Source organism: Cetorhinus maximus, chromosome 4, assembly GCF_964194155.1.
Source record: "Cetorhinus maximus chromosome 4, sCetMax3.hap1.1, whole genome shotgun sequence".
Taxonomy (NCBI): Eukaryota; Metazoa; Chordata; class Chondrichthyes; order Lamniformes; family Cetorhinidae; genus Cetorhinus; species Cetorhinus maximus.
Window position 1 is genome coordinate 178669252 of NC_135882.1, and position 23954 is coordinate 178693205.

At 42.7% G+C, this 23954-nt stretch overlaps 1 protein-coding gene across 3 annotated transcripts in view; it reads left to right on the top strand.

Moving 5' to 3' along the window:
- The first annotated feature begins 543 nt into the window (after positions 1–543).
- LOC144680067 (arf-GAP with GTPase, ANK repeat and PH domain-containing protein 3-like) overlaps positions 544–23954 on the top strand; it is a 708867-nt gene continuing 685456 nt past the window's right edge. For all 3 annotated transcript variants that reach the window (XM_078541211.1, XM_078541204.1, XM_078541210.1), the window contains exon 1: positions 544–899. In XM_078541211.1, the coding sequence (XP_078397337.1) occupies positions 554–899 (346 nt within the window). In that variant the 5' untranslated portion in view covers positions 544–553. The remainder of the gene's footprint in view (positions 900–23954) is intronic.

Genomic DNA, 23954 nt, shown 5'->3' on the forward strand with positions numbered 1-23954 from the left:
GGCGGGGACTGTGTCGTTGTCAGAAGTGGGGCCGCAGACAGGAAGGCGTGAAGGAGGCGGGGCCAAGGTTGTGCCGGGGCGGGGCCAGGGGCGGAGGCGGGGACATGCGGACCCATGGGTGGGACCAGGCTCCCGGCGTGATGACGTGGTGCGTGATGCACGTACGCTGTTGGCGGTGAGGGAGTGCGGCTTGAGCTGTCCGTGTGGAGATTTTAATGTAAAAAGTCGCAGGGTTGAGGAAAATCCTCATCGATAATCATCCGAATCTGAGAGAGAGAGAGAGAGAGGAGGATGGAGCGGGACAGTAACGGGCTCCGGCAGCAGGCTGGCAGCGGCCTTCTGGGCACCAGGCTCTGAACTAACGGACTCTCCTTTTGTGATCGGAGCTGAGGAGGATCCGGCCGAGCCCGAGCCCCGAGCTCTGCTGACCCCCAGCCCCCTGACCTCTCACCCCCCCTGACCTCTCACCCCCCCTGACCCCTCACCCCCAGCCCCCTCAACCCCCCCCTCCCCCCCCCCCCCTCTCCCCTCTCCTCACCCCGGCCTCCTGGCCATGAATTTCCAGTCTCAGCCGTCTCTTCATGCCGGCTCCCCGGGCTCTGGCTCGGGGGGTTCGGGCGGCTCGGTGTCGGTGTTGGGACCTCCCGGCGGGGCTCTGGGTCTGGGCTGCGGCTCGGGTTCGGGCTCCATGCCGGTGTTGTCTCACTCCGGCTCCAACTCGGCCACCTCCCCAGCCCAGGCTCAGCAGCTGGTGCTGTCCAACTCGGCGGCTATCCGAGCCGAGATCCAGCGCTTCGAGAGCGTCCATCCCAACATCTACGCCATTTACGATTTAATCGAGAGGATCGAGGACATGGGGCTGCAAAACCAGATCCGGGAGCATGTCATCAGCATCGAAGGTAGGAACGCGCGATCATTGCAAACATCGGATCGATACCAAACTGCTCGCTGGGCATCTCAACACCGATTACAATCGGATCTCGGATCGATATGACAGGAGATATCTGCACTGATATCGCCTGGGACGTGTTACATGGCGATATGTGTAAATTCCCACCGTTGAGAATAAATCTACTTTTCGTAAATGCTATACAGATGTGCTTTGAAAAATTCCCCTTAAATATTCTGTTCGATACATTGTTGAGAAGATTTGCTATAATTATTATAAATGAGGAACTTTTACATTCTGAGGTCCGTTCAAACAGATGCTGAATGTTCAAATAAAAGCCAAGTTATCTGAAAACCTGTCTTTATTGTGGTAAATACGGTGCTGGCTAATACTGGGACATATGAAAACTGAAGGCAAAGAATGCAATGTTTCTGAGTAATGTTTCTTCTAGATGAACACTGCTTATTAGATGAGTGTGTAGGGGACTAGGTGGATATCAGTTCTGCTTTGTTTACAGGTAGCCTGTGAGATTAATGAGTATCTTGGACAATTCTGATCACTTAATTTTGTATCTTTAATCTCATGTTTGAGATTGTATAACTTGCATATTGAAGAATAAAGATCAACTTCATGCTAAGATTTTGCTAATCAACAGAAGTGGATTATTATTTGATCATGTCACTGACCTTATCAGTACTGAGCATAGATTGAACTAATTTATTTATTTTAGTACAATTCACATACTATACAAATGATCATGATCACAACGTTTAGGACAATTGTGAGATTCAAATGCAACAGCACATATAAATTGTTATGTTTGTATGGGACAGCGAGGTTGTAAGCATTTGCTTGACTCTGTATCCATTCATTTAAGTTTTATATCTCTTTAACACGTACTTATTGACATGAGGTTGAGATGGATGTTCCATTTAAAAACAGAAAATGCTGGAAACACTCAAGCAAATCAAGCAGCAGCTATGGAAGGAGAAACTGAGTTAACGTTTCAGGTTGATGGCTTATCGTCACTAAATACCTCGTCCTCATAAACATTAGGGAATATCATATTAGCAGTTAAGATATGCTTTGCCATAAAATATATGGATTTAGGGGGATGAGATGTGGCACTCCCAGATATGATTCCTGCTCCCTGTTCTGTCATTTGGATAGTGATTCTTGTTGTTGCAATGTTTACTGAGTAAGAAAGATAATATGCCCTTTGCTGATACAGATAAACAGATTAATCTTGCTTTCATTCTGTACCCAGTCAGTGTAGTGTTTATTTTAAAGCTATAATAGGGACCAGTTTACTCTCAAGGAAGAGGCGAGTTTGATCATGAGTGTTACTTCAGGGACTTAGGTTATTTAGACTGCAGGTTATCAATCAGTTTCTATCTCTATTCTTGAAGAATTGAGCAATCTTGCTGCACTTATGAAAAAAAAGTGTGTTGAAATTGACCGAATGCTGTGTATCTGTTCTTGTTCTGGAGCATGGTCAGGACTGGACATGGTAGAAAAATGGACGTAAAATGTGCAGTAAGCACATTGTGGTGCTGTGTGACACTGTTGCAATCTGGATGAAGACCTCATTGAATTGACAGCTCTGTTGCATTATTAGTTTCCCAGCTGTTCAAACACTGCACTGTGGTAGGCAGCACTGTGATTATATCAAACAATTAATTTAAATAGGATTCTGTTCTTTAGAACTGTATCTCAAAGTGTATGAACCAAACATTAATTCTAATGCAGCATTGTAACAGTTGTAGTAGATTGTGTGGGTGTCCCAGGAATTTAGAACTGGCAGTGAATATTGGTTTGCTCGACCATGGTAATTAATGGACAAGTAAATGCATCCCATTTCAGATCCTGCGAGTGGGAGCTTTCTTTTGTGAGCCTTATATTTTACACATTCCGATAAATGTTGAAGAGGGGCGTGAGATAATAAAGGACACTGTTCATATTATTGCATTGGGTCACTGTTGTTTGTCATTGCTCCTTTATATGTTAATTTTGAGTCCTGTCTCCCATCCAGAGCATTGTTGCTTGTCATCTTTACTTGAAAGTGAGCTTGAAGTTTCTTTGGGAATTTCAGGATAATCATCTTGCTCATAGTGGGGCACTCAAAGCAAGGAAGTTATGCTAAACCTTTATAAAGCTCTGGTCAGGCTAGAGTATTATATCCAGATCTGGTCACACTTTAAGAAGGATGTGAAGGTCCTTGTGAGGGTGCAGAGGAGATTTATAAAAATGGTTCCAGAGTTGGCGGGGGGAATGGGGTGAGGGGGGAGTTGGGTGAGGGAGGGTGGTGGAGGGAGAAGTTTATATACATAATTAGATTGGAAAGGCTGGGGTTGTTCTTGGAGCAAAGGAGATTGAGGGGAGAATTGATAGAGGAGGACAAGATTCTGACAGGTTTGGATAAACTAGGCAAGGGAAAACTCTTCCCATTGGCTAATGGTGCAAGGACTAGGCGATACAGATTTAAAATTTAGGGCAAGAGACGCAGGGGGAATGTGAGGAAAAACCCTTTTATGCAGTGAAGATGAAGTGGAAGCGGAGATGATCAATGATTTCAAAAGGAAATTGGGGTGGTCACTGTAGGGAAATAAATTGCAGAGACACGAGGATAAAGCAGGGAATAGGACTGACTGAATTGCTCTGCAGGGAGCTGGCATGAACTCAATGGGCCGAATGGCCTCCTGTGATGTAAATGACTCTATGACTCTAAATTATGCTTTGGTCAGGCTCAAAATATTATGTGCAGTTTTGGGGATACCCTTAAAGAGAGGGTATTAAGGCCATGGTGAATGCACATCTTGGATTCAGCAGAAATAAGACAGGGGTGTGAAACCATATTTATGAGAAGAGAGTTGAAACATGTTCACACTATTTTCATAGGAGCTGAGTGTGCCAAGTGATTTAAGAGGTTTTAAAAAACAAATGGTTGAGGCTTTTGATAGAGTGAATAGGGAAAGACTGTTTCCTCTTGTTGGAGGATCAGTGATGAAGGATCATCAATTTTAAACTGTCACTGAGAGTGAAGAAGAGTTTGGGAGAAATGTATTCCAGTGGGTTGTTGGAGTATGGAATGATTTGAGGCAGAAAATACTTCACCTTTTTAAGGAAATCATGGGTAAGTATTTGAAGCAGAGAAAGAAGCATGGCTATTGGGGAGAGAACGAGGCAGTGGGATTTGTTATGGTGTGCTGTACCAAAGAGCCCATTCAGACACAATGGATTGAATGGCTTCCTCCTATGCTGTAAACATCTGTGATTCTGTTGCCTCTAATGTGCAAAACCTTAGGCCATATTTAGATTATTGTTTCCTGTTTTGGGAAACACAAATTAAGAAGAATATGAAAGTAATGCAAATGGCATAGTGTAGATTTACCAGGATATTAGTGGGGATAAAGGGGTTAAAAGTGATGTTAGAAGTTAAGGTTCTTCACTGCAGCTGAAAAGCTGATAGAACTCATCAAGCACACACAAGATTTTGAGAAAGTAATAATGATAACTTCTTTCTACTGCTCAACAAAATGGTAACACGGCAGAAATTTAAGATAATCAAAATTTTTAAAGGGAGGCTAGAAAGAAATTATTTTAGAATGTGCAGTTCTCAGTCACAAAATAATAAAATATAGTGTCCGTATATCCTTTTGAAAAGGATTTAGAAAGTCGCGTGAAAAGAAAAGTTGAACATTGGACTTGGAAGCAGGATGAGGCCATTTGGCCCTTTGAGCCTGCTCCGCCATTCAGCCTGATAATGGCTGATCTGGTTGTGGTCTCAACTCCACTTTCCTGTCTTCCCCCATAACCCTTAATTCTCTTGTCTATCAAAAATCTATCAAACTCAGCCTTGAATAAATTAAAAAACCCAGCTTCTACTACTTCCTGGGGAAGACAATTCCACACACTAACAACGCTCTGAAAAGTATTCTCCTTATCTTTGTCTTAAAAGGGAGACCTCTTAGTTTAAAACTATGTCCTCAGTTCTAGTCTCCCCCACAAGGTGAAACATCCTTTCAGCATCCACCCTGTCAAGTCCCCTCAGCGTCTTATACATTTCAATAAGATCACCTCTCATTCTTCTAAACTCCGATGGATATCGGCCCAACCTGTTCAACCTTTCTTCATAAGATAAGCCCTTCATCCCAGGAATGGGTTGAGTGAACCTTCTCTGAACTTTTTCTAATGCAATTATATCTTTTTTCAAATAAGGAAACCAAAACTGTGCACAGTATTCCAGATGTGGTCTCACCAAGGCCCTGTGCAGCTGCAGTAAAACTTCCTACTTTTATATTCCATTCCCCTTGCATTAAACACCAACCTTCCACTTGCCTTCCGAATCACTTGCTGTAGCTGCATATTAAGTTTTTGTGATTCATGTACCAGGACACCCAGATCCCCCTGTACTACAGAGTTCTGCAATCTCTTTCTATTAAAATAATATTTTCTACTCTTCCTGCTAAAATGGACAAGTTCACATTTTTCCACACTATACCCCACCTGCCAAATTTTTGCCCACTCACTTAACCTGTCTATATCCCTTTGCAGACTCACTACCTCCTCTTGACAACTAAACTTTTCTATCTCTCTTTGTGTCATCAGCAAATTTAGCGACCATACATTCAGTCCCTTCACCCAAGTCATTGATATAGATTGTAGATAGTTGAAGCCCCAGCACTGATACCTGTGAACACGCCATTAGACCCATTTATCCCTACTCTCTGCTTCCTTTAGCCAACCAATCCTTTATCCATGCTAATATGTCAGCCCCTACACCATGTGCTCTTATCTTGTGTAATTTCTTTTGATGTGGCACCTTATCAAATGCCTTTTGGAAATCCAAGTTCACCACATCTACAGGTTCCCCTTTATCCACCTTGCTTGTTACTTACTCAAAAACTCTAATAAATTAGTTAAACATGATTTGCCTTGCACAAAAAGATGTAGCGAGTGAGCAGGAGAGAGGGATTAGAATGGGTGGGGTATTAAAGTGTGTGGGGAGTGGGATTAGATTGGGTGGGACATTGAAGTGATGGGAGAAAGCAGGAGAGGAGTGATAAGAAGAGGTGTAGAAAAACACTGGCACTGATTTGGGCTCAAATGGTTTAGCTTTGTTCTGTAACAATTTGATATTCTGACTGCTTCCTTTCTATTATAAAAATATTGTTCTGGGGTCTTGGTTGCTTTAGTTGTTTAACATCATCTTTCACTTGTGGGATCTATGTTCAGTTACAAGAATAAAAATGGTGTACAGAGGTCTTCGATTCATGCAGATTGCATATAGCAAAATGTGCCCACAGCCTGAAACCAAGATAAATTATCATGGCATGAGAAGTGGAGGTTGGGTGCTGAGTAATTTATGCGAATATGCAAGCTTATATTTCTGTTCCCAGAGCAACATAAATTTATTTTTAGGCAATTTTAGCTCCAGGTTAGTTCCATTGTCTTCTGAACAGCAGCTGTAGCTGTGTGAAGCACGATACATATGCATGGTGATTTGTCCTTCCCCCAGGTTTTTCCACTCATGAACACAGTGGTTTGACTGGCTAATGGTTTCCTGGACTCTGGAGTGCCCTCCAATACCTCGATCAGCGGTCCATATCTAATATGTGAGCGGAAATAACACCTGTCAGTTTGTTTTCCAAATGTTTCATGCCTAATCATGAGCACCACCACTGATTAAGAGAGGGATCCTTGGGTGGATTTTTTCCGTTTACCAAACTACCTTTAATTCTCTTCACCCCACTGCCACCCCAATCCCTCCCACCCTACTCTGGCCTTAATTTGAGGGATCCTGCAGACTCTTGAAGGATTACAAAGATTGGTTATTTGCTATAAAAACAGAAAATGCTGGAAAAACTCAGAAGTTCCAGCAGCATCTATGGAGAGAGAAACAGGGTTAGTGTTTCGAGTCCGTATGACTTTTCTTCAGTCATACGGATGTGAAACGCTAACTTTGTTTCTCACTTGTACGAAGCCACTGGAAGCAACAATTCAGTGCGTGCAATTTACATGTAAATAAGGGGAACAAAGTGGGTTATTTGGCAAGTGTTTATGGATGTGTTGGTTGACTGTAAGTTCTGTAAACCCAGTGTGAGGATAAAGGAAATGTTTGGTTCATTTGTGAGACTCTGTTGGCAGAAATATTTTGTGGCCTCAGTGTAAAGTTGGTCCTAGTACTGTTTTTGCACAGGACTGCTACTTTACAGGATTGTACGTGCATGTCCGCGTGATTGTCGAGTTAGATTTCTTTCTAAATTGATTCTGGTATGATCAGCACTCTGACCTTTTGGAAGTTAGAATTTTTTTTTCCCCGGGGAGTTAATAGAAGATTAGACAAGTGGCTATTGAGCTTTAACATCATTTCAAAGGGAATTGGATAAGTGTTTCAAGAAGGATATAAAAGGTACAAGAAAAAGAAAGTCTTGCATTTCCATAGTGTCCTTCATTACTTCAGGAAGTCCCAAAGTGTTTTAAAGCCAATGAAATACATTTGAATTGTGGTCACTGTTGTAAAGGAGGAAACATAGCACAGCAAGCTCCCATGTACAGCAATATGATGCGTATTGCTGAAAAAAGACATTTTGTTGAAGCTTTTTGTCTTGCACTCATGAGGGCAATCGCAAGAATACCTACGTCAGGGGAAGCAATAACTTTATACTGCATGAGAAGAGAGTGTTGACTGGTTGTCAAGTGGACGCTGATTGCTAGAGACGTTGCTGTGGAGAATACACCAGTTAGTGGTGACTGACAGTTAACTGCCAAGCACAGTTTGAAATTTAAACCAGGCAGCTTGACTCTGATTGGTCAAGTCATTGCTCTGAGGAATGAATCAGCGAATGGCTGTCACTTAGTTTGTTTAGCTGCAACAGGCGCAATGTGTGTACGTGTTCTTTCTGTCTGCAAAGAACAGGACCCTGTGTATCAATATATGTAGCTTCCAGTACATGCAAATGTGCCACATTGTGAACCTGACTGACAATCTTAAACTGGTTGTCAGCATAATTCTTAGCACATTGAGGATTATTCAGCAAATGCTGTCGAATCGCGAAATCACATCCAATGTTAGACACTGTGTTTTGAGTTTTGCAAGCACAAGCTGATTGGGCATGGTCTGTACCTTGCCTGTTGTGAATAGCGGAAGGGACATGCTGTTGATACGATCTGCCAGTCTTTGGGATGTATGACCGACATATCTAGCATCACACGGCACTGAAATTCATTTACTGCATTACTCATTTGTGTGATGGGCAGAACGTTTCTTTGGCTTGACGGCAGCACCCTGTTTGTGGCGAATACCACTCGTGTTGCTACTGCATAGTAGCAGCGTGAAATAGCTAGCTTCACCTGTTGCTCAAATGTTTGAGATGCCTTACCCTTCCAGGGTAATCTGAGGTAGACTGAGTACTTTTCAGTGGATCTGGCTACCTGGTCAGATTATTTCACGATGTATATCGCGCAAACTCATGAACGGGCCCAAGGCTGTCACATTCGACCCAGAAAAGTGCCCAGTCTATCTCAGATTACCCTGGAAGGGTAAGGCATCTCAAACATTTGAGCAACAAGTGAAGCTACCTGTTTCACACTGCTACTATGCAGTAGCAACACGAGTGGTATTCGCCACTAACAGGATGCTGCTGTCAAGCCAAAAAAGACGTTTTGCCTATCATACAAATAGGTAATGTGCTAAATGAATTTCAGTGCCAGTATGATGCTAGATACATAGGCCATACATCTCAAAGCTAGGTGGATTGTATTGAACAGCATGTCCGTTCCGCTGTTCGCAGCAGGCAATGTACAGACCATACCCAACCAGCCCATGCTTGCAAAATTCGAAGCACAGTGTCCAACATTGGATGTGATTTCACTATTGGACAACATTTGCTAAATAATCCTCAGTGTGCTAAGAATTATGCTGACAACCAAGTTAAGATTGTCAGTCCTGCTTGCAGTGTGCGCATTTGCATGTACTGGAAGCTACGTATATTAATACACAGAGCACTGTTCCTTGCAGACAGAAAGAACATGTACACGCATAGCGCCTGTTTCAGCTAAACAAACTAAGTGACAGCCATTCGCTGACTCATTCCTTAGGGCAATGACTTGACCAATCAGGTGGGAGTTAAGACAGGCAACAGAGTTTTTGATTACCTCAAATGTTAGGAGTGTGTTGGAATACTCGAATCTTGAGGTAACAAAGGCATAGGAGTGTTTCAGCAGCACATGAAGTTGAGGCCTGGATAAAGTTGGGTCATTTAATGGAGGAGGAAATAGGCGGTCTTGATGATGGCATAGAAATATGATTGGAAACTCTTCTTGGGATTGAGTATTACACCTTGGTTGCAAATAGTCAGGTTCAGCCTTAGATAGTTGCCCAGGTGGCAATTGGAGTTCGTAGCTAAGGAACAGAGTTTGCAGAGGGAAGTGACGGCAGTGTCTTCAGTCTTCCCAATATTAAATTGGAGAAAATTTCTGCTCATCCTGTACTGGATGTTGGATAAGCAATCTGATAATATAGCAACCCTGGAGGAGTCGAGCAAGTTGATGTTGAGGTGGGTGTTGTCAGTGTACAGTGAAACCCAGGTGATGTTACTGAGCAGTAGCATATAGATGAGAAATAGGAGGGGCCAAGGATAAATTTGGTGCCGGGCCAAAGATAAATTTGGTGCCAGGCCAAGGTGTGATTTGCGGAAGAGCCACACTACCACTGCCACGGTCTTGATGGGGTGAGTGGTAGAAAGTCTATTTAGGCAGTGAGGCTTCATTTACCAGAATATGTCAGCACCATTTGGGCAGCTTTCCATCATAGCCATGATGACCATGCAATCATCCACAGTAAACCCATGTATTGCAGGATCCTTATTGATTAGTGGACAGACAATCTGGCAGGAGTTGTGGTGAGAACTGATTAATTCACAGGGCCAACAATGGGAGGCATGAGTTGGACAGGGAGGAGATTGGCAAGAATATCCCCTTGCGGAGGCACTGGGCAAGAATTTGGTGAGCTAGTTGGACTGGGCAATTGGAGTTGCTGCTTATAATGAGCCAGTGTTGAGTGTCTGTCTCAATGAATCCTTCCAAGGATGCCAAGAGAGGCGAAGAGGGAAACTGTAGGCTAACCTTAGAGGGCGTAAAGTCTGGAATGGTGGCAAGAGAGCAGGAAGGTCGCGGATTACTAAAGAGAACTGGGAGGGCAGAGTACCTGAGAGGAGAGAAGTGAAAGGAGGCATGACGATTGAAGAGAGTTTATGAAGGGTAAAGGGAAAAGGCTTTAAAAAAATATGGAAATAGAAGTGATGGACTCTGGTTTGAAGTGACAGCCAAAATACACATGTGAATGAAACAGGGAAAACTCAATTATGTAGGCCTGGTTACGTAGCAGTTAATAAGAGACGCAAAATCCTGAGAATGGGGGATTTGAGGAGGGAGATCAGAGTTAAAATCCGGTATTGGGGTCCTACTAATATAGGTAGGGTGGAGTCAGTATGAACATTGACATCTCACCTGAAAGCTGGCACCTCTACCAGTACAGTATAGTAGACTGATATCATTTGTGCTATAAACTGCTGCATTTTGCCTCCTCATCACTTTGTTTTTGTGAGCATTTCAGAGATATGTTAAGTTTATTATTTGTTTTGTACATGTGCTGTTCCCCCTGAAAGTGAAATCTGGCACTAAACTTAGCTACAGATTTCCATTATCTACCAGGAGGTTCCACTGCATTAAAAGTGTAAAGTATGCTAAGCAAGAAGTAAAAATAGAAATTTAATTTCCAATTAATAAACAAAAACTGTTTATTTTTGCTCTCACCTCACATTATTTATAACCCTCTATTTGTGAGCTATCCTCATTATGATGTTTTGATTTATACAAACCTGTTTTAACATGGCTACCTATCCTATTCCCCTATCTTGCCAAATCTGATTTTAAAAAGGTATCTGTGTATACTGGAGCAGTTTGCATTATAGATGAGGAAATGTTACAGGGAGTTCTGGAGTGTGCTGAAAACTAGCACCAGCTGCTTTGCACCCATTTCTAAGGCCAAATTATCAACTGGAAACTGGTGTCTCATTCAGTCTGGGTCTATATTATCACCTGCCTGGGATGCTAATGATAAAGGGGTTCGTGCTCAAAGCATAGATCAGCTCATTTTTTCCCCTGAAATGTCTCCCTTTGCTTTCTGTCAATGCTGAAGTGTCTCATGCTAGGCTATGTGTTCATTAGAACTTGTAGCTATAAAACTATTAAGGTAACACTTGCAGCACAGTGAAGCTGACCAGCGAATCAGGAACAAATTAACTCTGATACAAAATGGATAGTCAAAAATAAAATTGACCCAGTCTACACTGAACCAGCTGATCTCAGTCAAGGCAGCTGTGGAGTGCACTAGGGAGGGGCAAATCGTCCAAGATTCCTGCCTCTGACCATTATCCAGTGGCTTGTGATGCGTGGTGAAGACAGGATTAGGCTCGGCAGTTGCTTTGCTAAAATGTTGTCAAATCAGGATTTTTTGTTTTGATTGCTGTATTGTGAGAATATAAGAGATGGAAAATAGTGGTTATTGCAATTGCAAGTTTCCATGGTCTGCATTTTACAGTCTGAATTCTTATTATCTGCCATGTTTCTGCAGTTGTATACTAATAAAACAAATGTTGGCTTCAGTGATAAGACTGCTTGTCATTGGTTAGCTGACACTGCCTTTCAGAGGCTAGTAGTGGAAGGAGTTGTCAAGGAATATGGAGGGAATGTCCTATCCGGAAAAGTTTGGAAATGATTGCTCCATCCAGCTGAATCGTCCATTTATAAGTCGACTGCCAATACTTGGTGAAACATCATAGCAGTCTGAGTAATTAATAGAGTGAAGGTAGATATTAGCCATGACCTAATAGATAACAGAACAAGATTAAGGTACTGAGTGGCCTACTTGTATTCATATGTAAACACGTCGTTGCTAGTTGCTGATTGCTCTGGTGAATTTGGAAAAGGACTTGGAGCTGATTTATATAGAGTTGTCTTGGTAACAAAAGCGCTGATAGGTGACGATTGGCAGGATATTGACTTGAACGGTGATAGGTCGGGGTTGGACTCTGTACTGATATATGCGGTAATGATTTTCAGCTGATATGTACTGCGACGAGGGATGTTCCAGTCTCTCAGCTTTTACAGCGAATATAAATTTTATGCTGCTAGGTGGTAGCAATGATAAGAAACAAATCCAAAATGAAAGGTTGAAATTTAAAAATAGCTTCTTGATTGTTACGGTTTGTTGGAATCTTGGGTGCATGTTTTGAGGTCTTGGCATTGTGTTTGACTTGGTTTCTTGGTGTGTGCCTGTGGTCCCGGCAGTGGGGTTTATATAATAATAAAGCTGCTATTCTCATGAGAAACTTTGTGGTGATCAGATTTGGTTTGGGATGATCTGGGACAGTGGAACTAGATTAAGATGAAATACTGAATATTATAATGGGCAGTGTCCTTAAGTGTGTTGGAACTCCTTGTGGCATAAACCTTTTCCCAGAACAAAGCCTTACATTTCAGATTAGGAAATAACTTTTCTCCAGTTTAATTTTCAAAACTCTGAAAGAGATTAAGTGACTGGAGAGCACTGATGCTGGAATGATCTGCACACAAGAAGTAGGATGTTATGGTCCCCATGAACAATTTGGATTTGGTGAAGAATAAACTTGCATTTAGAGAGCTCGTTAGCACATTTCTCATAAAGATTCCAGTATGCTTCAAATACAAGAAATGACCTGGTGTAGTTACAATTGTATAAAGATATAAAAGCAAAATACTGTGTGGATGCTGGAAATCTGAAATAAAAACAGAAAATGCTGGAAAAACTCAGCAGGTCTGACAGCATCTGTGGAGAGAGAAACAGAGTTAATGTTTGGCGTCTGTATGATTCTTCTTCAGAGCTGAAGAAACGTTATGTTTCTCTCTCCACAGTTGCTGTCAGGCCTGCAGTTACAAATATGCTGTGAGTAAATGTAGCAGCCAGATTATATGTACTAAGGTTCCACAAAAAGCAGTGAGATGAATTTCCAGTTAATCTATTATTGGTGATGGAGGGAGAAATATTGATCGAGCTACTGGCCTGGTTCTTTAGGTGTAATGGAATCTTTAAGGTCCACTGGAACAGGAAGTTCTTGGTTTTTAATGTCTCATCTGAAGGATAATCCTCAATTATCAGTTCATCAATTTGATTTCCTAGAAGGCCTAGTGGCCATAGCATTTAGAAATACTAAACCACATGGAGCGGATGGACCCAAGTTTGATCCCTCATTTGTGTATGGTTAGTTAACTTCAGTTGGGACAGTGCTTCTGAGCAGAAGCAAATCAACCAAGGTCTGTGCTTTTGATTGCTACTGAGTGACCTTTCAAGAAAGTCCAGGTGTACTTGGTACGAGAGGGCAGGATTGGTTTTGGGCAAGATGCTCTTCACAGTCTGATATTAACTTGCAAACACTCTTTAAAAATGGCCAACAGCACAAGGTCTGAGCATGTGAATCTGCTGGCACTCAGTGTACCCAGCAAGAATACATCTCCTACAAAGTAGGGAGGAAGAAGATTGAGGGGAAAAAGTCAAAAGTGGAGAGTATGCTGTATTGAAGTAAGAGGATGACACGAGGTTAGTTCAGCTCATTGAATTCTTGGTGGTGAGCTGTGTCATAATGGAGGAAGATCCAGACCTGGAAGCTAACACCATCCAGAGGGAAGAAGTCACTGATTATAGTTTGATTTTTTTTACCATCTTGACCTGTTGATAATGTTAGGGTACTGGTGGAAAAGATTTGAGGATGATTCATTTTCAGACACGACAGTATCGTGTCCTCTGAACATTTCCTTTGTTACTATCATGAGAAAAGGTTTTCTGTTTAGTTTCTTGTCAAATCCATTGAATGTTTGGTGAGTACTCTGCCTCTTTTTCTTTGCAGTCTTGCGCTGAATGGTTGCATCGCTTGGAGTTGGAGGTCTTTTAAGTGTGTTGGATACTCTATTTAAGTCTTTATTAAGGATGTTGCACACATGGTTTGAAGCTAAGGAACAGCATGTGCTGTTCCTGCAGCCTTCTGTGGGCTTTCAGGGAATATTTTCAGGAAGCAGCTGTTGTGTTGGTGCTGTGTTGCAGCTATTGTTTTTCATTCCCTTCTCTTCAGAATTTTTAAGCTGGTTGCAGTCACTGCATACCACAATATCTGAAAAAGTATTCTAAGGAAAGCATTACTTCCTAGTTTCAGACTTGTTACTGACGTGTATTTTATTTTAGTTGACTGATCACAGTGCTTTTCAGCGCAGCTGTCATTCTAGTTGGTGCTACTTGCATGGATGAACTTTATGCCTCATTTCTATTGTTGGATGACCATCTTGAGAATAATGTTTTTGTTATTTTCAATGCATTCTCCTTTCTTGCTCTCTCAAACACTTGGCAGTTATATGTAGGTGGCCTGTTCAGGCTACCCAGACCATCAGAGGTGCGCAAGAAGACTGGCATTTACTTTTTTTGTCCCCCCTGCCGTGCTCTGTCTCTCTTTCAGATTTTTTTTCTTGGGATATGGACAACACCGGCAGGCTGTTATTTGTTACCATAACCAAGCCAGGGAACCAACCCTGGTTCAAGAGGAGTGTAGGGGAGCATGCTAGAGGTAGCACCAGGCTTACTTACAAATAAGGTGCCAACCAGGCAAAGCTACAACATGAAAATAGTGGAAAACAGCGGAAGCAGCAGGCTACATACAGAGCTAAGTGATAACACAATGAATGGATCAGATCAAAGCTCTCCAGTCCTGACATGTTCAATCATGAGTGGTGGTGGACAATTCAACAACTAACAGGACGGGTGGTGCCATGAGCATTCCCATCATCAGGGATGGAGGAGTCCAGCATATCAGTGCAAAAGAAAAGGCCGATGCATTTGCAACCATCCTCAGCCAGAAGCGTTGAGTGGGTAATCCATATCGGCCTCCTCATATGTACTTCGCCATCAGAGCCCTCAGCCAAATCAATTCACTCCACGTCACATCAAGAAATGGCTAAAGGCATTGGGTACAGTGAAAGCTATGGGCCCTGACAACATCCTGGCTGAAGTGCTGAAGTCTTGTGCCCCCTAGCCAAGCTATCCCCCTACAGCTACAACACTGGCATCTACCTGACAATATGGAAAGTTGCTCAGATATGTCCTGTCCACTAAAAGCAGAACAAATCCAATCTTGACAATTACCATCCCACCAGTCCAATCTCGATCATCTGCAAAGTGATTGAAGGAGTTGCTGACGAGCAACGTGTACTTGCACATTGCCTGCTAACTGTCGCTGGGTCAAAATACTGGAACTCCCTTTCAAAAGAGTATTATGGGAATGCCTGCACCGCACGGACTGCAGTGGTTCAAGAATAAGGCCTACCACCACCTTGAGGGCAATAAGTGATGTGGTAAATGCTGGCCTTGCTAAGGACAGTGCATCTTGTCAATCAATTTTTAAAAATCATTTATTTTTGAGGGTGTTAAGAGCAAGCACATAGTTTGGGACTTGAATCACATGTAAATCAGATAAGGTTAGGCAGGTGAGAGCCTTCCTGAGGGACATTAGTGCACCAGCAACTTTCATTGCACCATTTCAGCTGTCAGCCGATAAATTACTGATTATTGAATTGAGTTTCAACACTTGCAGTGGTGGAATTTGAAGTCATGACCTCTTGGTTCTATGTCCAATCTGCTAACCACTGAGCTGCCATTTCTTCTTCAGCACGCTTCTGACACTGGAGTTCAATGTATCGCCTTGTTCTGTGATGAAGTGTGCTGGTACGCAGTTGCTGTGCCTCTGAGCTGCCCTTGAGCACTTCTAGAGCATCCAATTACTGTTGCAATGTGGTGTAGGTTTTTGCTACGCTTATGGCCTGAGAGCAATGATAGAGCTCCCTTTAGCAGCAGTAAGTAATATAGAAGATTTCCGCTAATTTCATAGAAAAACATGCTTTTATTTTTCATCTTTTCATGACCTCAGGATGTCCGGAAGCATTTACAGCTGGTAAAGTACTTTAGAGGTGCAGTCATTGTTGTAATGTAGGAAACACTGAAGCCAACTTGTACACAGTGGGTCCCGCAAACAACAATGTGATAATGACCAGGCAATCTGTTCATTGAGGGATAAATATTAGCCAGGACATCAGAGGTAAACCCTCTGCTGTTGCTCAGAGTAGTGCTTTAGAATCTTTTACACATCCACTTGAGGGAGTTTGATGTTCATGAAAGAAGGCAGCTCTGAAAGTGCAGCAGCCCCTCAGTACTGCATAGTGTCATCAGCCTGGATTTTTGTGCTTGGATTCATTGAATGGGATTTGAACCCACAAGTTTCTGACTCTGAGACGAGAGCGCTACCAACTGATACACAGACCTGGCAAATTCTCTTCTCTGATGAGGTTTGCAAAGCCTCTGATCTCAGACCAGTGGAATGCATCAACTAGTTTAAAACCCCACTTGGTTTGTCTGTGTTGCTAGCAAGGTCCCATTTGTTGGCATTTCTTGGTTGAGAAAGAGGTGGTGGGGCAGCTTTTTTGTATTGAATAGGGAGCCCCAGAATTTTGATCCAACTCCGATGAAGTAGGGATGATATGTGACCAGGAGCAGAACCTAGAGGTGGTGATGTTTCCACAACGTTGTCCTTGTCTTTGTAGGTGAAGGAACTTGGGGGTTTGGGAAGTAATGCCCAGTTTGTGCCACCTTGTTACTTGATTATTTATTGTATCTGGTGATGTATGTCTTCAGATTCTTCACTAAAATACTTAATTCATTATGTGTTCTTTGGCAGAATTTTTACCTAAAAATTAAAACTGTAAAACTTGCTTAGTTTTATTGGCACTTAATACCTGGAAGTATCATGTTGATCTTTTATTGTTGGTAACTTTATCCCTAGTCGTCCTCTTTGGAGGCATTGAATTTGTGCTGGGAATGGATGCTGGATATTTCTGGTAACTTGCTGAAATGGTTATCACTTATGCATAAAGCTTGCCCTTGAACTTTGACAGGCTATTTGTCTGTGACAGACATCACAGCTGAGCTTGCATTGACCTAACGCTGTTACATGATCACTTCCAGAAGTGGTCACCGATCAATGTTAGAGGAATTAAACCTGGAGAAGTGTGAGGTAATGCACTTGGGGAGGGCTAACAAGGCAAGGGATTACACTATGAATGGTAGGACCCTGGAAAGTACTGAAGATCAGAGGGACCCTGGTGTGCATATCCATAGGTCCCAGAAGGTAGCAGGGCAGGTAGATGGTGGCATAGTGGTATTGTCACTGGACTAGTATTCCAGAGACCCAGGGTAATCCTGCCATAGCAGATGGTGGAATTTAAATTCAGTAAAAACCTGGAATGATGACCATGAAGCCATTGTCGATTGTTGTAAAAACCTATCAGGTTCACTAAAGCCCTTTAAGGAAGGAAATCTGTCCTTACCTGGTCTGGCCTACATGTGACAAGTAATGCGCAGACCCCATGAATGCATAAGAAAGGTAAATAAGGTGGTTAAGAAGGCATATGGGATACTTGCCTTTATTAGCTGAGGCATAAAATACAAGAGCAGGGAGATTATGCTGGAATTGTATAATACTGTTAGGCCTGGTTAGGATGTGATTGCACTGGAGAGGGTGCAGAGGAGATTTACCAGCTGAGCTATGAGGAAAGATAGGCTGGGGTTATTTTCCTTGCAGCAGTGAAGGTTGAGAGGGGATCTGATAGAGGTGTATAAGATTATGAGGGTGTGGCTAAGAGGGGAGTTGAGGAGAAACCTTTTCACTCAGAGGGTGGTGGGAGTCTGGAACCCACTGCCTGAAAGGGTGGTTGAGTCAGAAACTCTCGTAACATTTAAGAAGCATTTAGATAATCACCATAACCTCCAGGGCTATGCGCCAAGTGCTGGAAAATGAAATTAGTGTAGTCAGATCTTTATTGACCGGCATGAACATGATGGGCCAAATGGTGTCCTCCTTTGCTGTAGATGTCTATGAGTCTCTGAGAATGGGAACCCAGGTTCATTTTTGCACCTGCCCCTCCCTTTCCAGCAGAATTGAGGCTAAACATAGAAAATACTGGAAGCATTTGGAAAGTCGGGCACAGCACCTGTGGAGAGAAGTGACAGGTTGTTATTTCAAGCATGACCCTACGTCAGAATGGAGGCCAACTGTACTTGACTCACAGACACCTTGGTTAAAATCAGCAAAGTCACCATGTGCTAAGAATTATACCTGAGATTGCATGGTTTCTATGGTTCATCTAATGAGTGGAGAAACCTGCTGAACCATGGGGAAACATTCAGTCGTTCCTTCCTTTAAAAGAAATTTTCCAACACTTCACGGTGGCAATGTAACTTTTTTTTAGCTGACCTACGATGGAGAATGTGCATGAACTTTAGGAGCTATAAGGGGTTAGTGTAGATGTAGACATTGTTACAGGTCAGCTCGTGAACCAGACTCTGCTCTGGCTTTCTGTTGAAGACATTATGTTGAATGTTGGGAGTTAAGCTTTATATTGCTTTACCGAACTTTAGCCTGAGCGCAGTGGACCTGTTGTCCTTTGTCAAAGTGCAGCTTTCCACCTACAGCCATAATCTTTTAAACTGTTGCTACGGAACTCCAACTTCAATTTGTTTGGCAAGTCACAATTTTACTTGCATGCCAGAATATTTGGTGGTCAACTCCAGAGGCCAAACCTCATTTGTGGTAATCAGGGATGAAGTTAATTTTGGACAGTGTAGTATTTAATAGAGGTGTGCTGAAAGTCTGCATTAAGTGCCCTTTTAAACTGAAATTTCAGATATGAATTTTCAGTATTTGGCCTCAAAGCCAATAATTTTACCCAATGTGACTCTGCTTCAACCACCAGAATATTAAGAGCTAAAAGCTGTTCAAGTTTTACTTGTTCTTAGGGAAATGTTTGTGACAAGCCATGTATGGTTTGAGCCAGGGACATGGTACCAATTTAAATAAATTATTTGAATATGATGGCTACTTTGAGGTTTGATTTTTAAAAAGCGGGAAGGTCAGGGACCTTTCAGTAATGATACGAATATTGGCATTGGTGATTTAGATACATCTTTTAGACTATGATGAGGAATCCATTAGGAAATGTGTATTGGGGAAAAACTCTCGATGGGTTGGAGTCACACCTAATGCAAAGGAAGATGGTTGTGGTTGTTGGTGATCAATTAACTCAGCTCCAAGCCACTGCAGCGAGAGTTCCTTATGGACGGTGACCTAGACCCAACTATCTTCATCACCGATCTTCCATCCATCATAAAGTCAAAAGTGGGATGTTGACTCCCTCCCTAACAGCACTGTGGGTGTACCGACACCACAAGGACTGCAGCGGTTCAAGAAGGCAGCTCACCACCATGGCCTTGCTGTTCTTTTCAGCGGTGTCCACATGTTGAGAGGAATAAAAATACCTAAATAATCCAGACTTTTCTCATTGACATCTTAAGTGTTTTTCCTATTTTGTCCCAGTTTAATGTCCTTTGTATTTCTTCTGTTTGTTTCCACTCTTCTTCCTTCTGATCCAGCCTATTCCTCCCTGAAGGATCACAGGGGTAGCAGGGGAAACAGTTGTTCATCTCATTTCTATATGTCTTAGTTCTGATGAAGGGTCATACGGACTCGAAACGTCAACTGTGTCCATCTCCGCAGATGCTGTCAGACCTGGTGAGTTTTTCCAGGTTTTTTTTTGTTCTAGATTTCCAGCATCCGCAGTATTTTGCTTTTATCTCTTGTGCTTCTGTTCTTGGGCCTTACAATTGCTGCTATCCACTACTTTAAAATTCATAAGATTGTTGGGCATGGCTCGTCTTTAAACCAAGCACTCAGTTTTATTTCGAGAGGACTAGAATTGGAAAGTAGAGAAGCTATGCTACAACTGTATTGAACTTTATTTAGACTACGCTTACTATGTGCAGTCCCGATTGCCACATTACAAAAACATATAAAGGCATTGGAGAAGGTGCAGAGAAGATTTACAAGGATGATACCAGAAATATGTGGGTTTACTTATGAGGAAAGGGTTGACCGGCTGGGTCTCTTCTCTCTCGGAAAAAGAAGGCTGAAGGGTGACCTCCTGGAGGTCTTTAAAATTATGAAAGGTTTTGGTAGAATGAATCCAAAGAGAATGTTTCATTTTGTGAGGAAGAGCATAACTAGAGGCCATCGATGTAAGATAGTCACCAAGAAATCCAATTGGGAATTTAGAAGAAGCTTCTTCACTCAGAGAATCACAGAATTGTTGCAGGGCAGAAGGAGGCCATTCAGCCAGTTGTGTCTGCACTGGCACATTCTTCCTTTTCAGATAGGAGCCTAATTCTCTTCTGATTGAGCCTCTACCACATGCTCAGACAGTGCATTCCAGAGTCCAACCACCAGCTGTGTGGAAAAGTTTTTCCTCCTGTCGCTTTTGCTTCTTTTGCCAAATACATTAAATCCGAGCCCTCTCGTTCTCCATCCTTTCACAAGTGGGAGCAGTTTCTCCCTATCTGCTAAGATAAAAGTAAAATACACCGGATGCTCAAAATCTGAAACAAAAACAGAAAATGCTGGAAAAACTCAGCAGGTCTAGCAGCATCTGTGGAGAGAGAAACAGAGTTTAACGTTTCGAGTCCATATGACCCTTCTTCAGCTCTGCTTTTGTTTCTCCCTATCTACTCTGTCCAGACCCCTCACAATTTTGAATACCTCTGTCAAATCTCCTCTTCTCCAAGGAAAACCGTCCCACTTTTCCAGTCTATGTTAATAATTGAAGTCCATCATCACTGGAACCATTCTCGTGAATCTTTTCTGCACTCTGTCTGATGCTTTCACATCTTTCCTAAAGTGCAACACCCAGAACTGGATGCAGTACTCCAGTGGAGGCTGAACTGGTACAAGTTCAACATAACCTCTTTGCTCTTGTACTCTATGCCCTTATTAATAAAACTTAGGATACTATCTACTTTATTAACCACGCTCTCAACCTGCCCTGCCACTTTCAATGACTTAGGCACATATGCACTCTGCTCCTGTACCCCCTTTAGAATTGTACCCCTTCTTTCATATTGTCTCTCCATGTTCTCCCTACCAAAATGAATTACCTCACATTTCTCCACATTGAACTTCATCTGCCACTTGTCTGCCCATTCCACCAAATTGCCTATGTCCTTCTGAAGTTCTAAAATATCTGCCTCACAGTTCACAATGCTTCCAAGTTTCTTATCATCTGCAAACTTTAAAATTGTGCCCTGTACACCAAGGTTTAGGTCATTAATATATATCAGCAAAGGCAAGGTGCCAACACTAACCCCTGGGGAACTCCACTACAAATCTTTTCCCGGCTCAAAAAACACCCATTAACCATGACTCTTTATTACCTTTCCCTCAGCCAGTTTTTTTTATCCATGTTGCTACTTTCCCTTATATTCCGTGAGCTATGACTTTGCTCACAACTCTATTGTGTGGCACTTTATCACCTTCGGGAAGACCAGTTGGAGAGGCAGACCTGCGGGAGATGCACGGAGTGGGGAGAGAATAAATACAGCCCGGGGAGCATGGCCTACATTCATAAGAACATAAGAAATAGGTACAGGAGTCGACCATTCGGCCCCTCAAGTCTGCTTCACTATTCAAAAAGATCGTGGCTGATCTTGTGTTTCAATTTCCACATTCCCATCTACCCCCGATAAACTTTGATCCCCATGCCTGTCAAGAATCTATCTACCTCTGCCTTAAAAATATTCAATGACCCCGCCTTTCCGTAAATCACTCATCTTCGGGAAGAGCAGCTGGAGAGGTGCATCTGTCAGCTGCTTGGTACAACCCACAGAGTTCAAAAGCAGAGTGAAAAAAGACAAATTGTGACATCACAGCAAAGAAGCAATTTGATTGGTTGGAGAAGAATCTAGCTGTTTGGTGAGTATGGTGAGTATCTAGTATCTAGTATGTGTTTAAGGTTTATTCTATTCCTAAGGTTTAAAATAAAGTAGGAACTGTACTTTTGGTGAGGTTTATTAAGTAGGGCCAAGTAATATAAAGTTAATAGAAATAAACAAAAGTAAAATAAAGTAAGCATAAAAGATGTAAATGGAGCCATGGCAGGACAGCTCGGTCATGTGGAATGCGTGCCCTGTAATATGTGGGAAGTTATGGATGCTCCCGATGTCCTAGACGATTACCTGTGCAGGAAGTGTCACCAGCTGCAGAACCTTGAACTCTGGATTTCAGAGCTCGAGTGGCGTCTGAAGCCACTGTGGCGTATCTGTGAGGCTGAGAGCTATGTGGATAGCACGTTCAGAGAGATGGTCACACTGCAGCTTCGGAGCCTGAAGGGAGAGAGGGACCGCTAGGCAGTCCAAGAAAACTAAGCAGGTAGACCCCTGGGGTCCCGCTCACAAATCAGAATTCCATTTTGGAAGCTGGTGAGGGCACTGGTTCCTCAGAGGAGTGCAGTCAGAGCCAAGTTTGTGGCACCATGAGCAGCTCAGTTTTCTGGAGGGGAGGAAGAAGAATGGAAGAACTATAGTGCGGGGTTGTTGGTTGGGGGGGGGGCGGAGGGAGGGAATGCAGGGGCGTCTGAAATTCACTGTCCTTGGATCTGCATCTGAAGCGCTGTCACCTGCAAGGCTACGGACACGGTGCTGGAAAGTGGGATTAAAATGAGCGACTAATTTCTTTTTTATCTTTTTCTGGCTGGCACAGACATCATGGGCTGAATGGCCCCTTTCTGCGCTGTAACATTTCTATGGTTCTATGGTCTTTTGAAGTCCACATTCACCACATCAACAGCATTGCCTTCATCAACCCTCCCTGTTATTATCAAAAACTCCAGCAAGTTAGTTGAACATCATTTTCCCTTAACAAACCCATGCTGGCTTTCCTTAATTAACCTGCGGTTGTCCATGTGGCTATTAATTTTGTTCCAACTTGGTGTTTCCAGAAGTTTCCCCACCACTGAAGTTAAATTGACTGGCTTTTAGTTGCTGGGCTTATCTTTACACCCTTTTTTGAAGAAGGGTGTAATGTTTGCAGTTCGTCAGTCTTCAGTAACCACCCCTGAGTTCAAAGAAGACAGAAAAATTACAGCAGTGCCTCTGCAATTTCCATTCTCACTTAACTCAGTATCATTGGATGTATCTCATCCAGTTGATAAAGAGAGAGTTTGGGCACAGACAAGGGATATCCCCTTGAAGGGGAAAGGTAAGGTAAACAAATACAGAGCTCCTTGAATAACAAAAGAAAAAGAGATTAAGATGAAGAAGAATAAGTTTGCTTATGACAGAGTCAGGTGGATAATACAATGGAGAACCAAGCTGAACATGGAAAGTTCAGAGAGGAAGTGAAAAAACAAATAAGAGAAGCAAAGAGGGAGTGCTTTATCTACTTTAAGTAGGGACAGACTATCTAATACCTCATCCATATCAATTGTAAACTCTGAGATAAAAACAAAAAACTGCGGATGCTGGAAATCCAAAACAAAAACAGAAACAGAAATACCTGGAAAAACTCAGCCGGTCTGGCAGCATCGGCAGAGAAGAGCACAGTTGACGTTTCAAGTCCTCATGACCCTTCAACAGAACCATGAGAACTCGAAACGTCAACTGTGCTCTTCTCCGCCGATGCTGCCAGACCTGCTGAGTTTTTCCAGGTATTTCTGTTTCTGTTTCAATTGTAAACCCTTCCTGAAACTGAATTAACTCCTCTGTCACCATGGCCCTCCCTGAAACTGAATTAACTCCTCTGTTACCATGGCCTGGGTAGCATCTTCTTCCTTGGTAAAGACAGATACAAAGTATTCATTTAACACCATAGGTCTGTCCGCAAGCATGACCCAGACCTCTCTGTCACTTGCCATTTCAACACTCCACCCTGCTGTCATGCCCACATGTCCGTCCTTGGCTTGCTGCATTGTTCCAGTGAAGCTCAACGCAAACTGGAGGAACAGCACCTCACCTTCCGACTAGGCACTTTACAGCCTTCCGGGCTGAATATTGAGTTCAACAATTTTAGATCATGAACTCTCTCCTCCATCCCCACCCCCTTTCCGATCC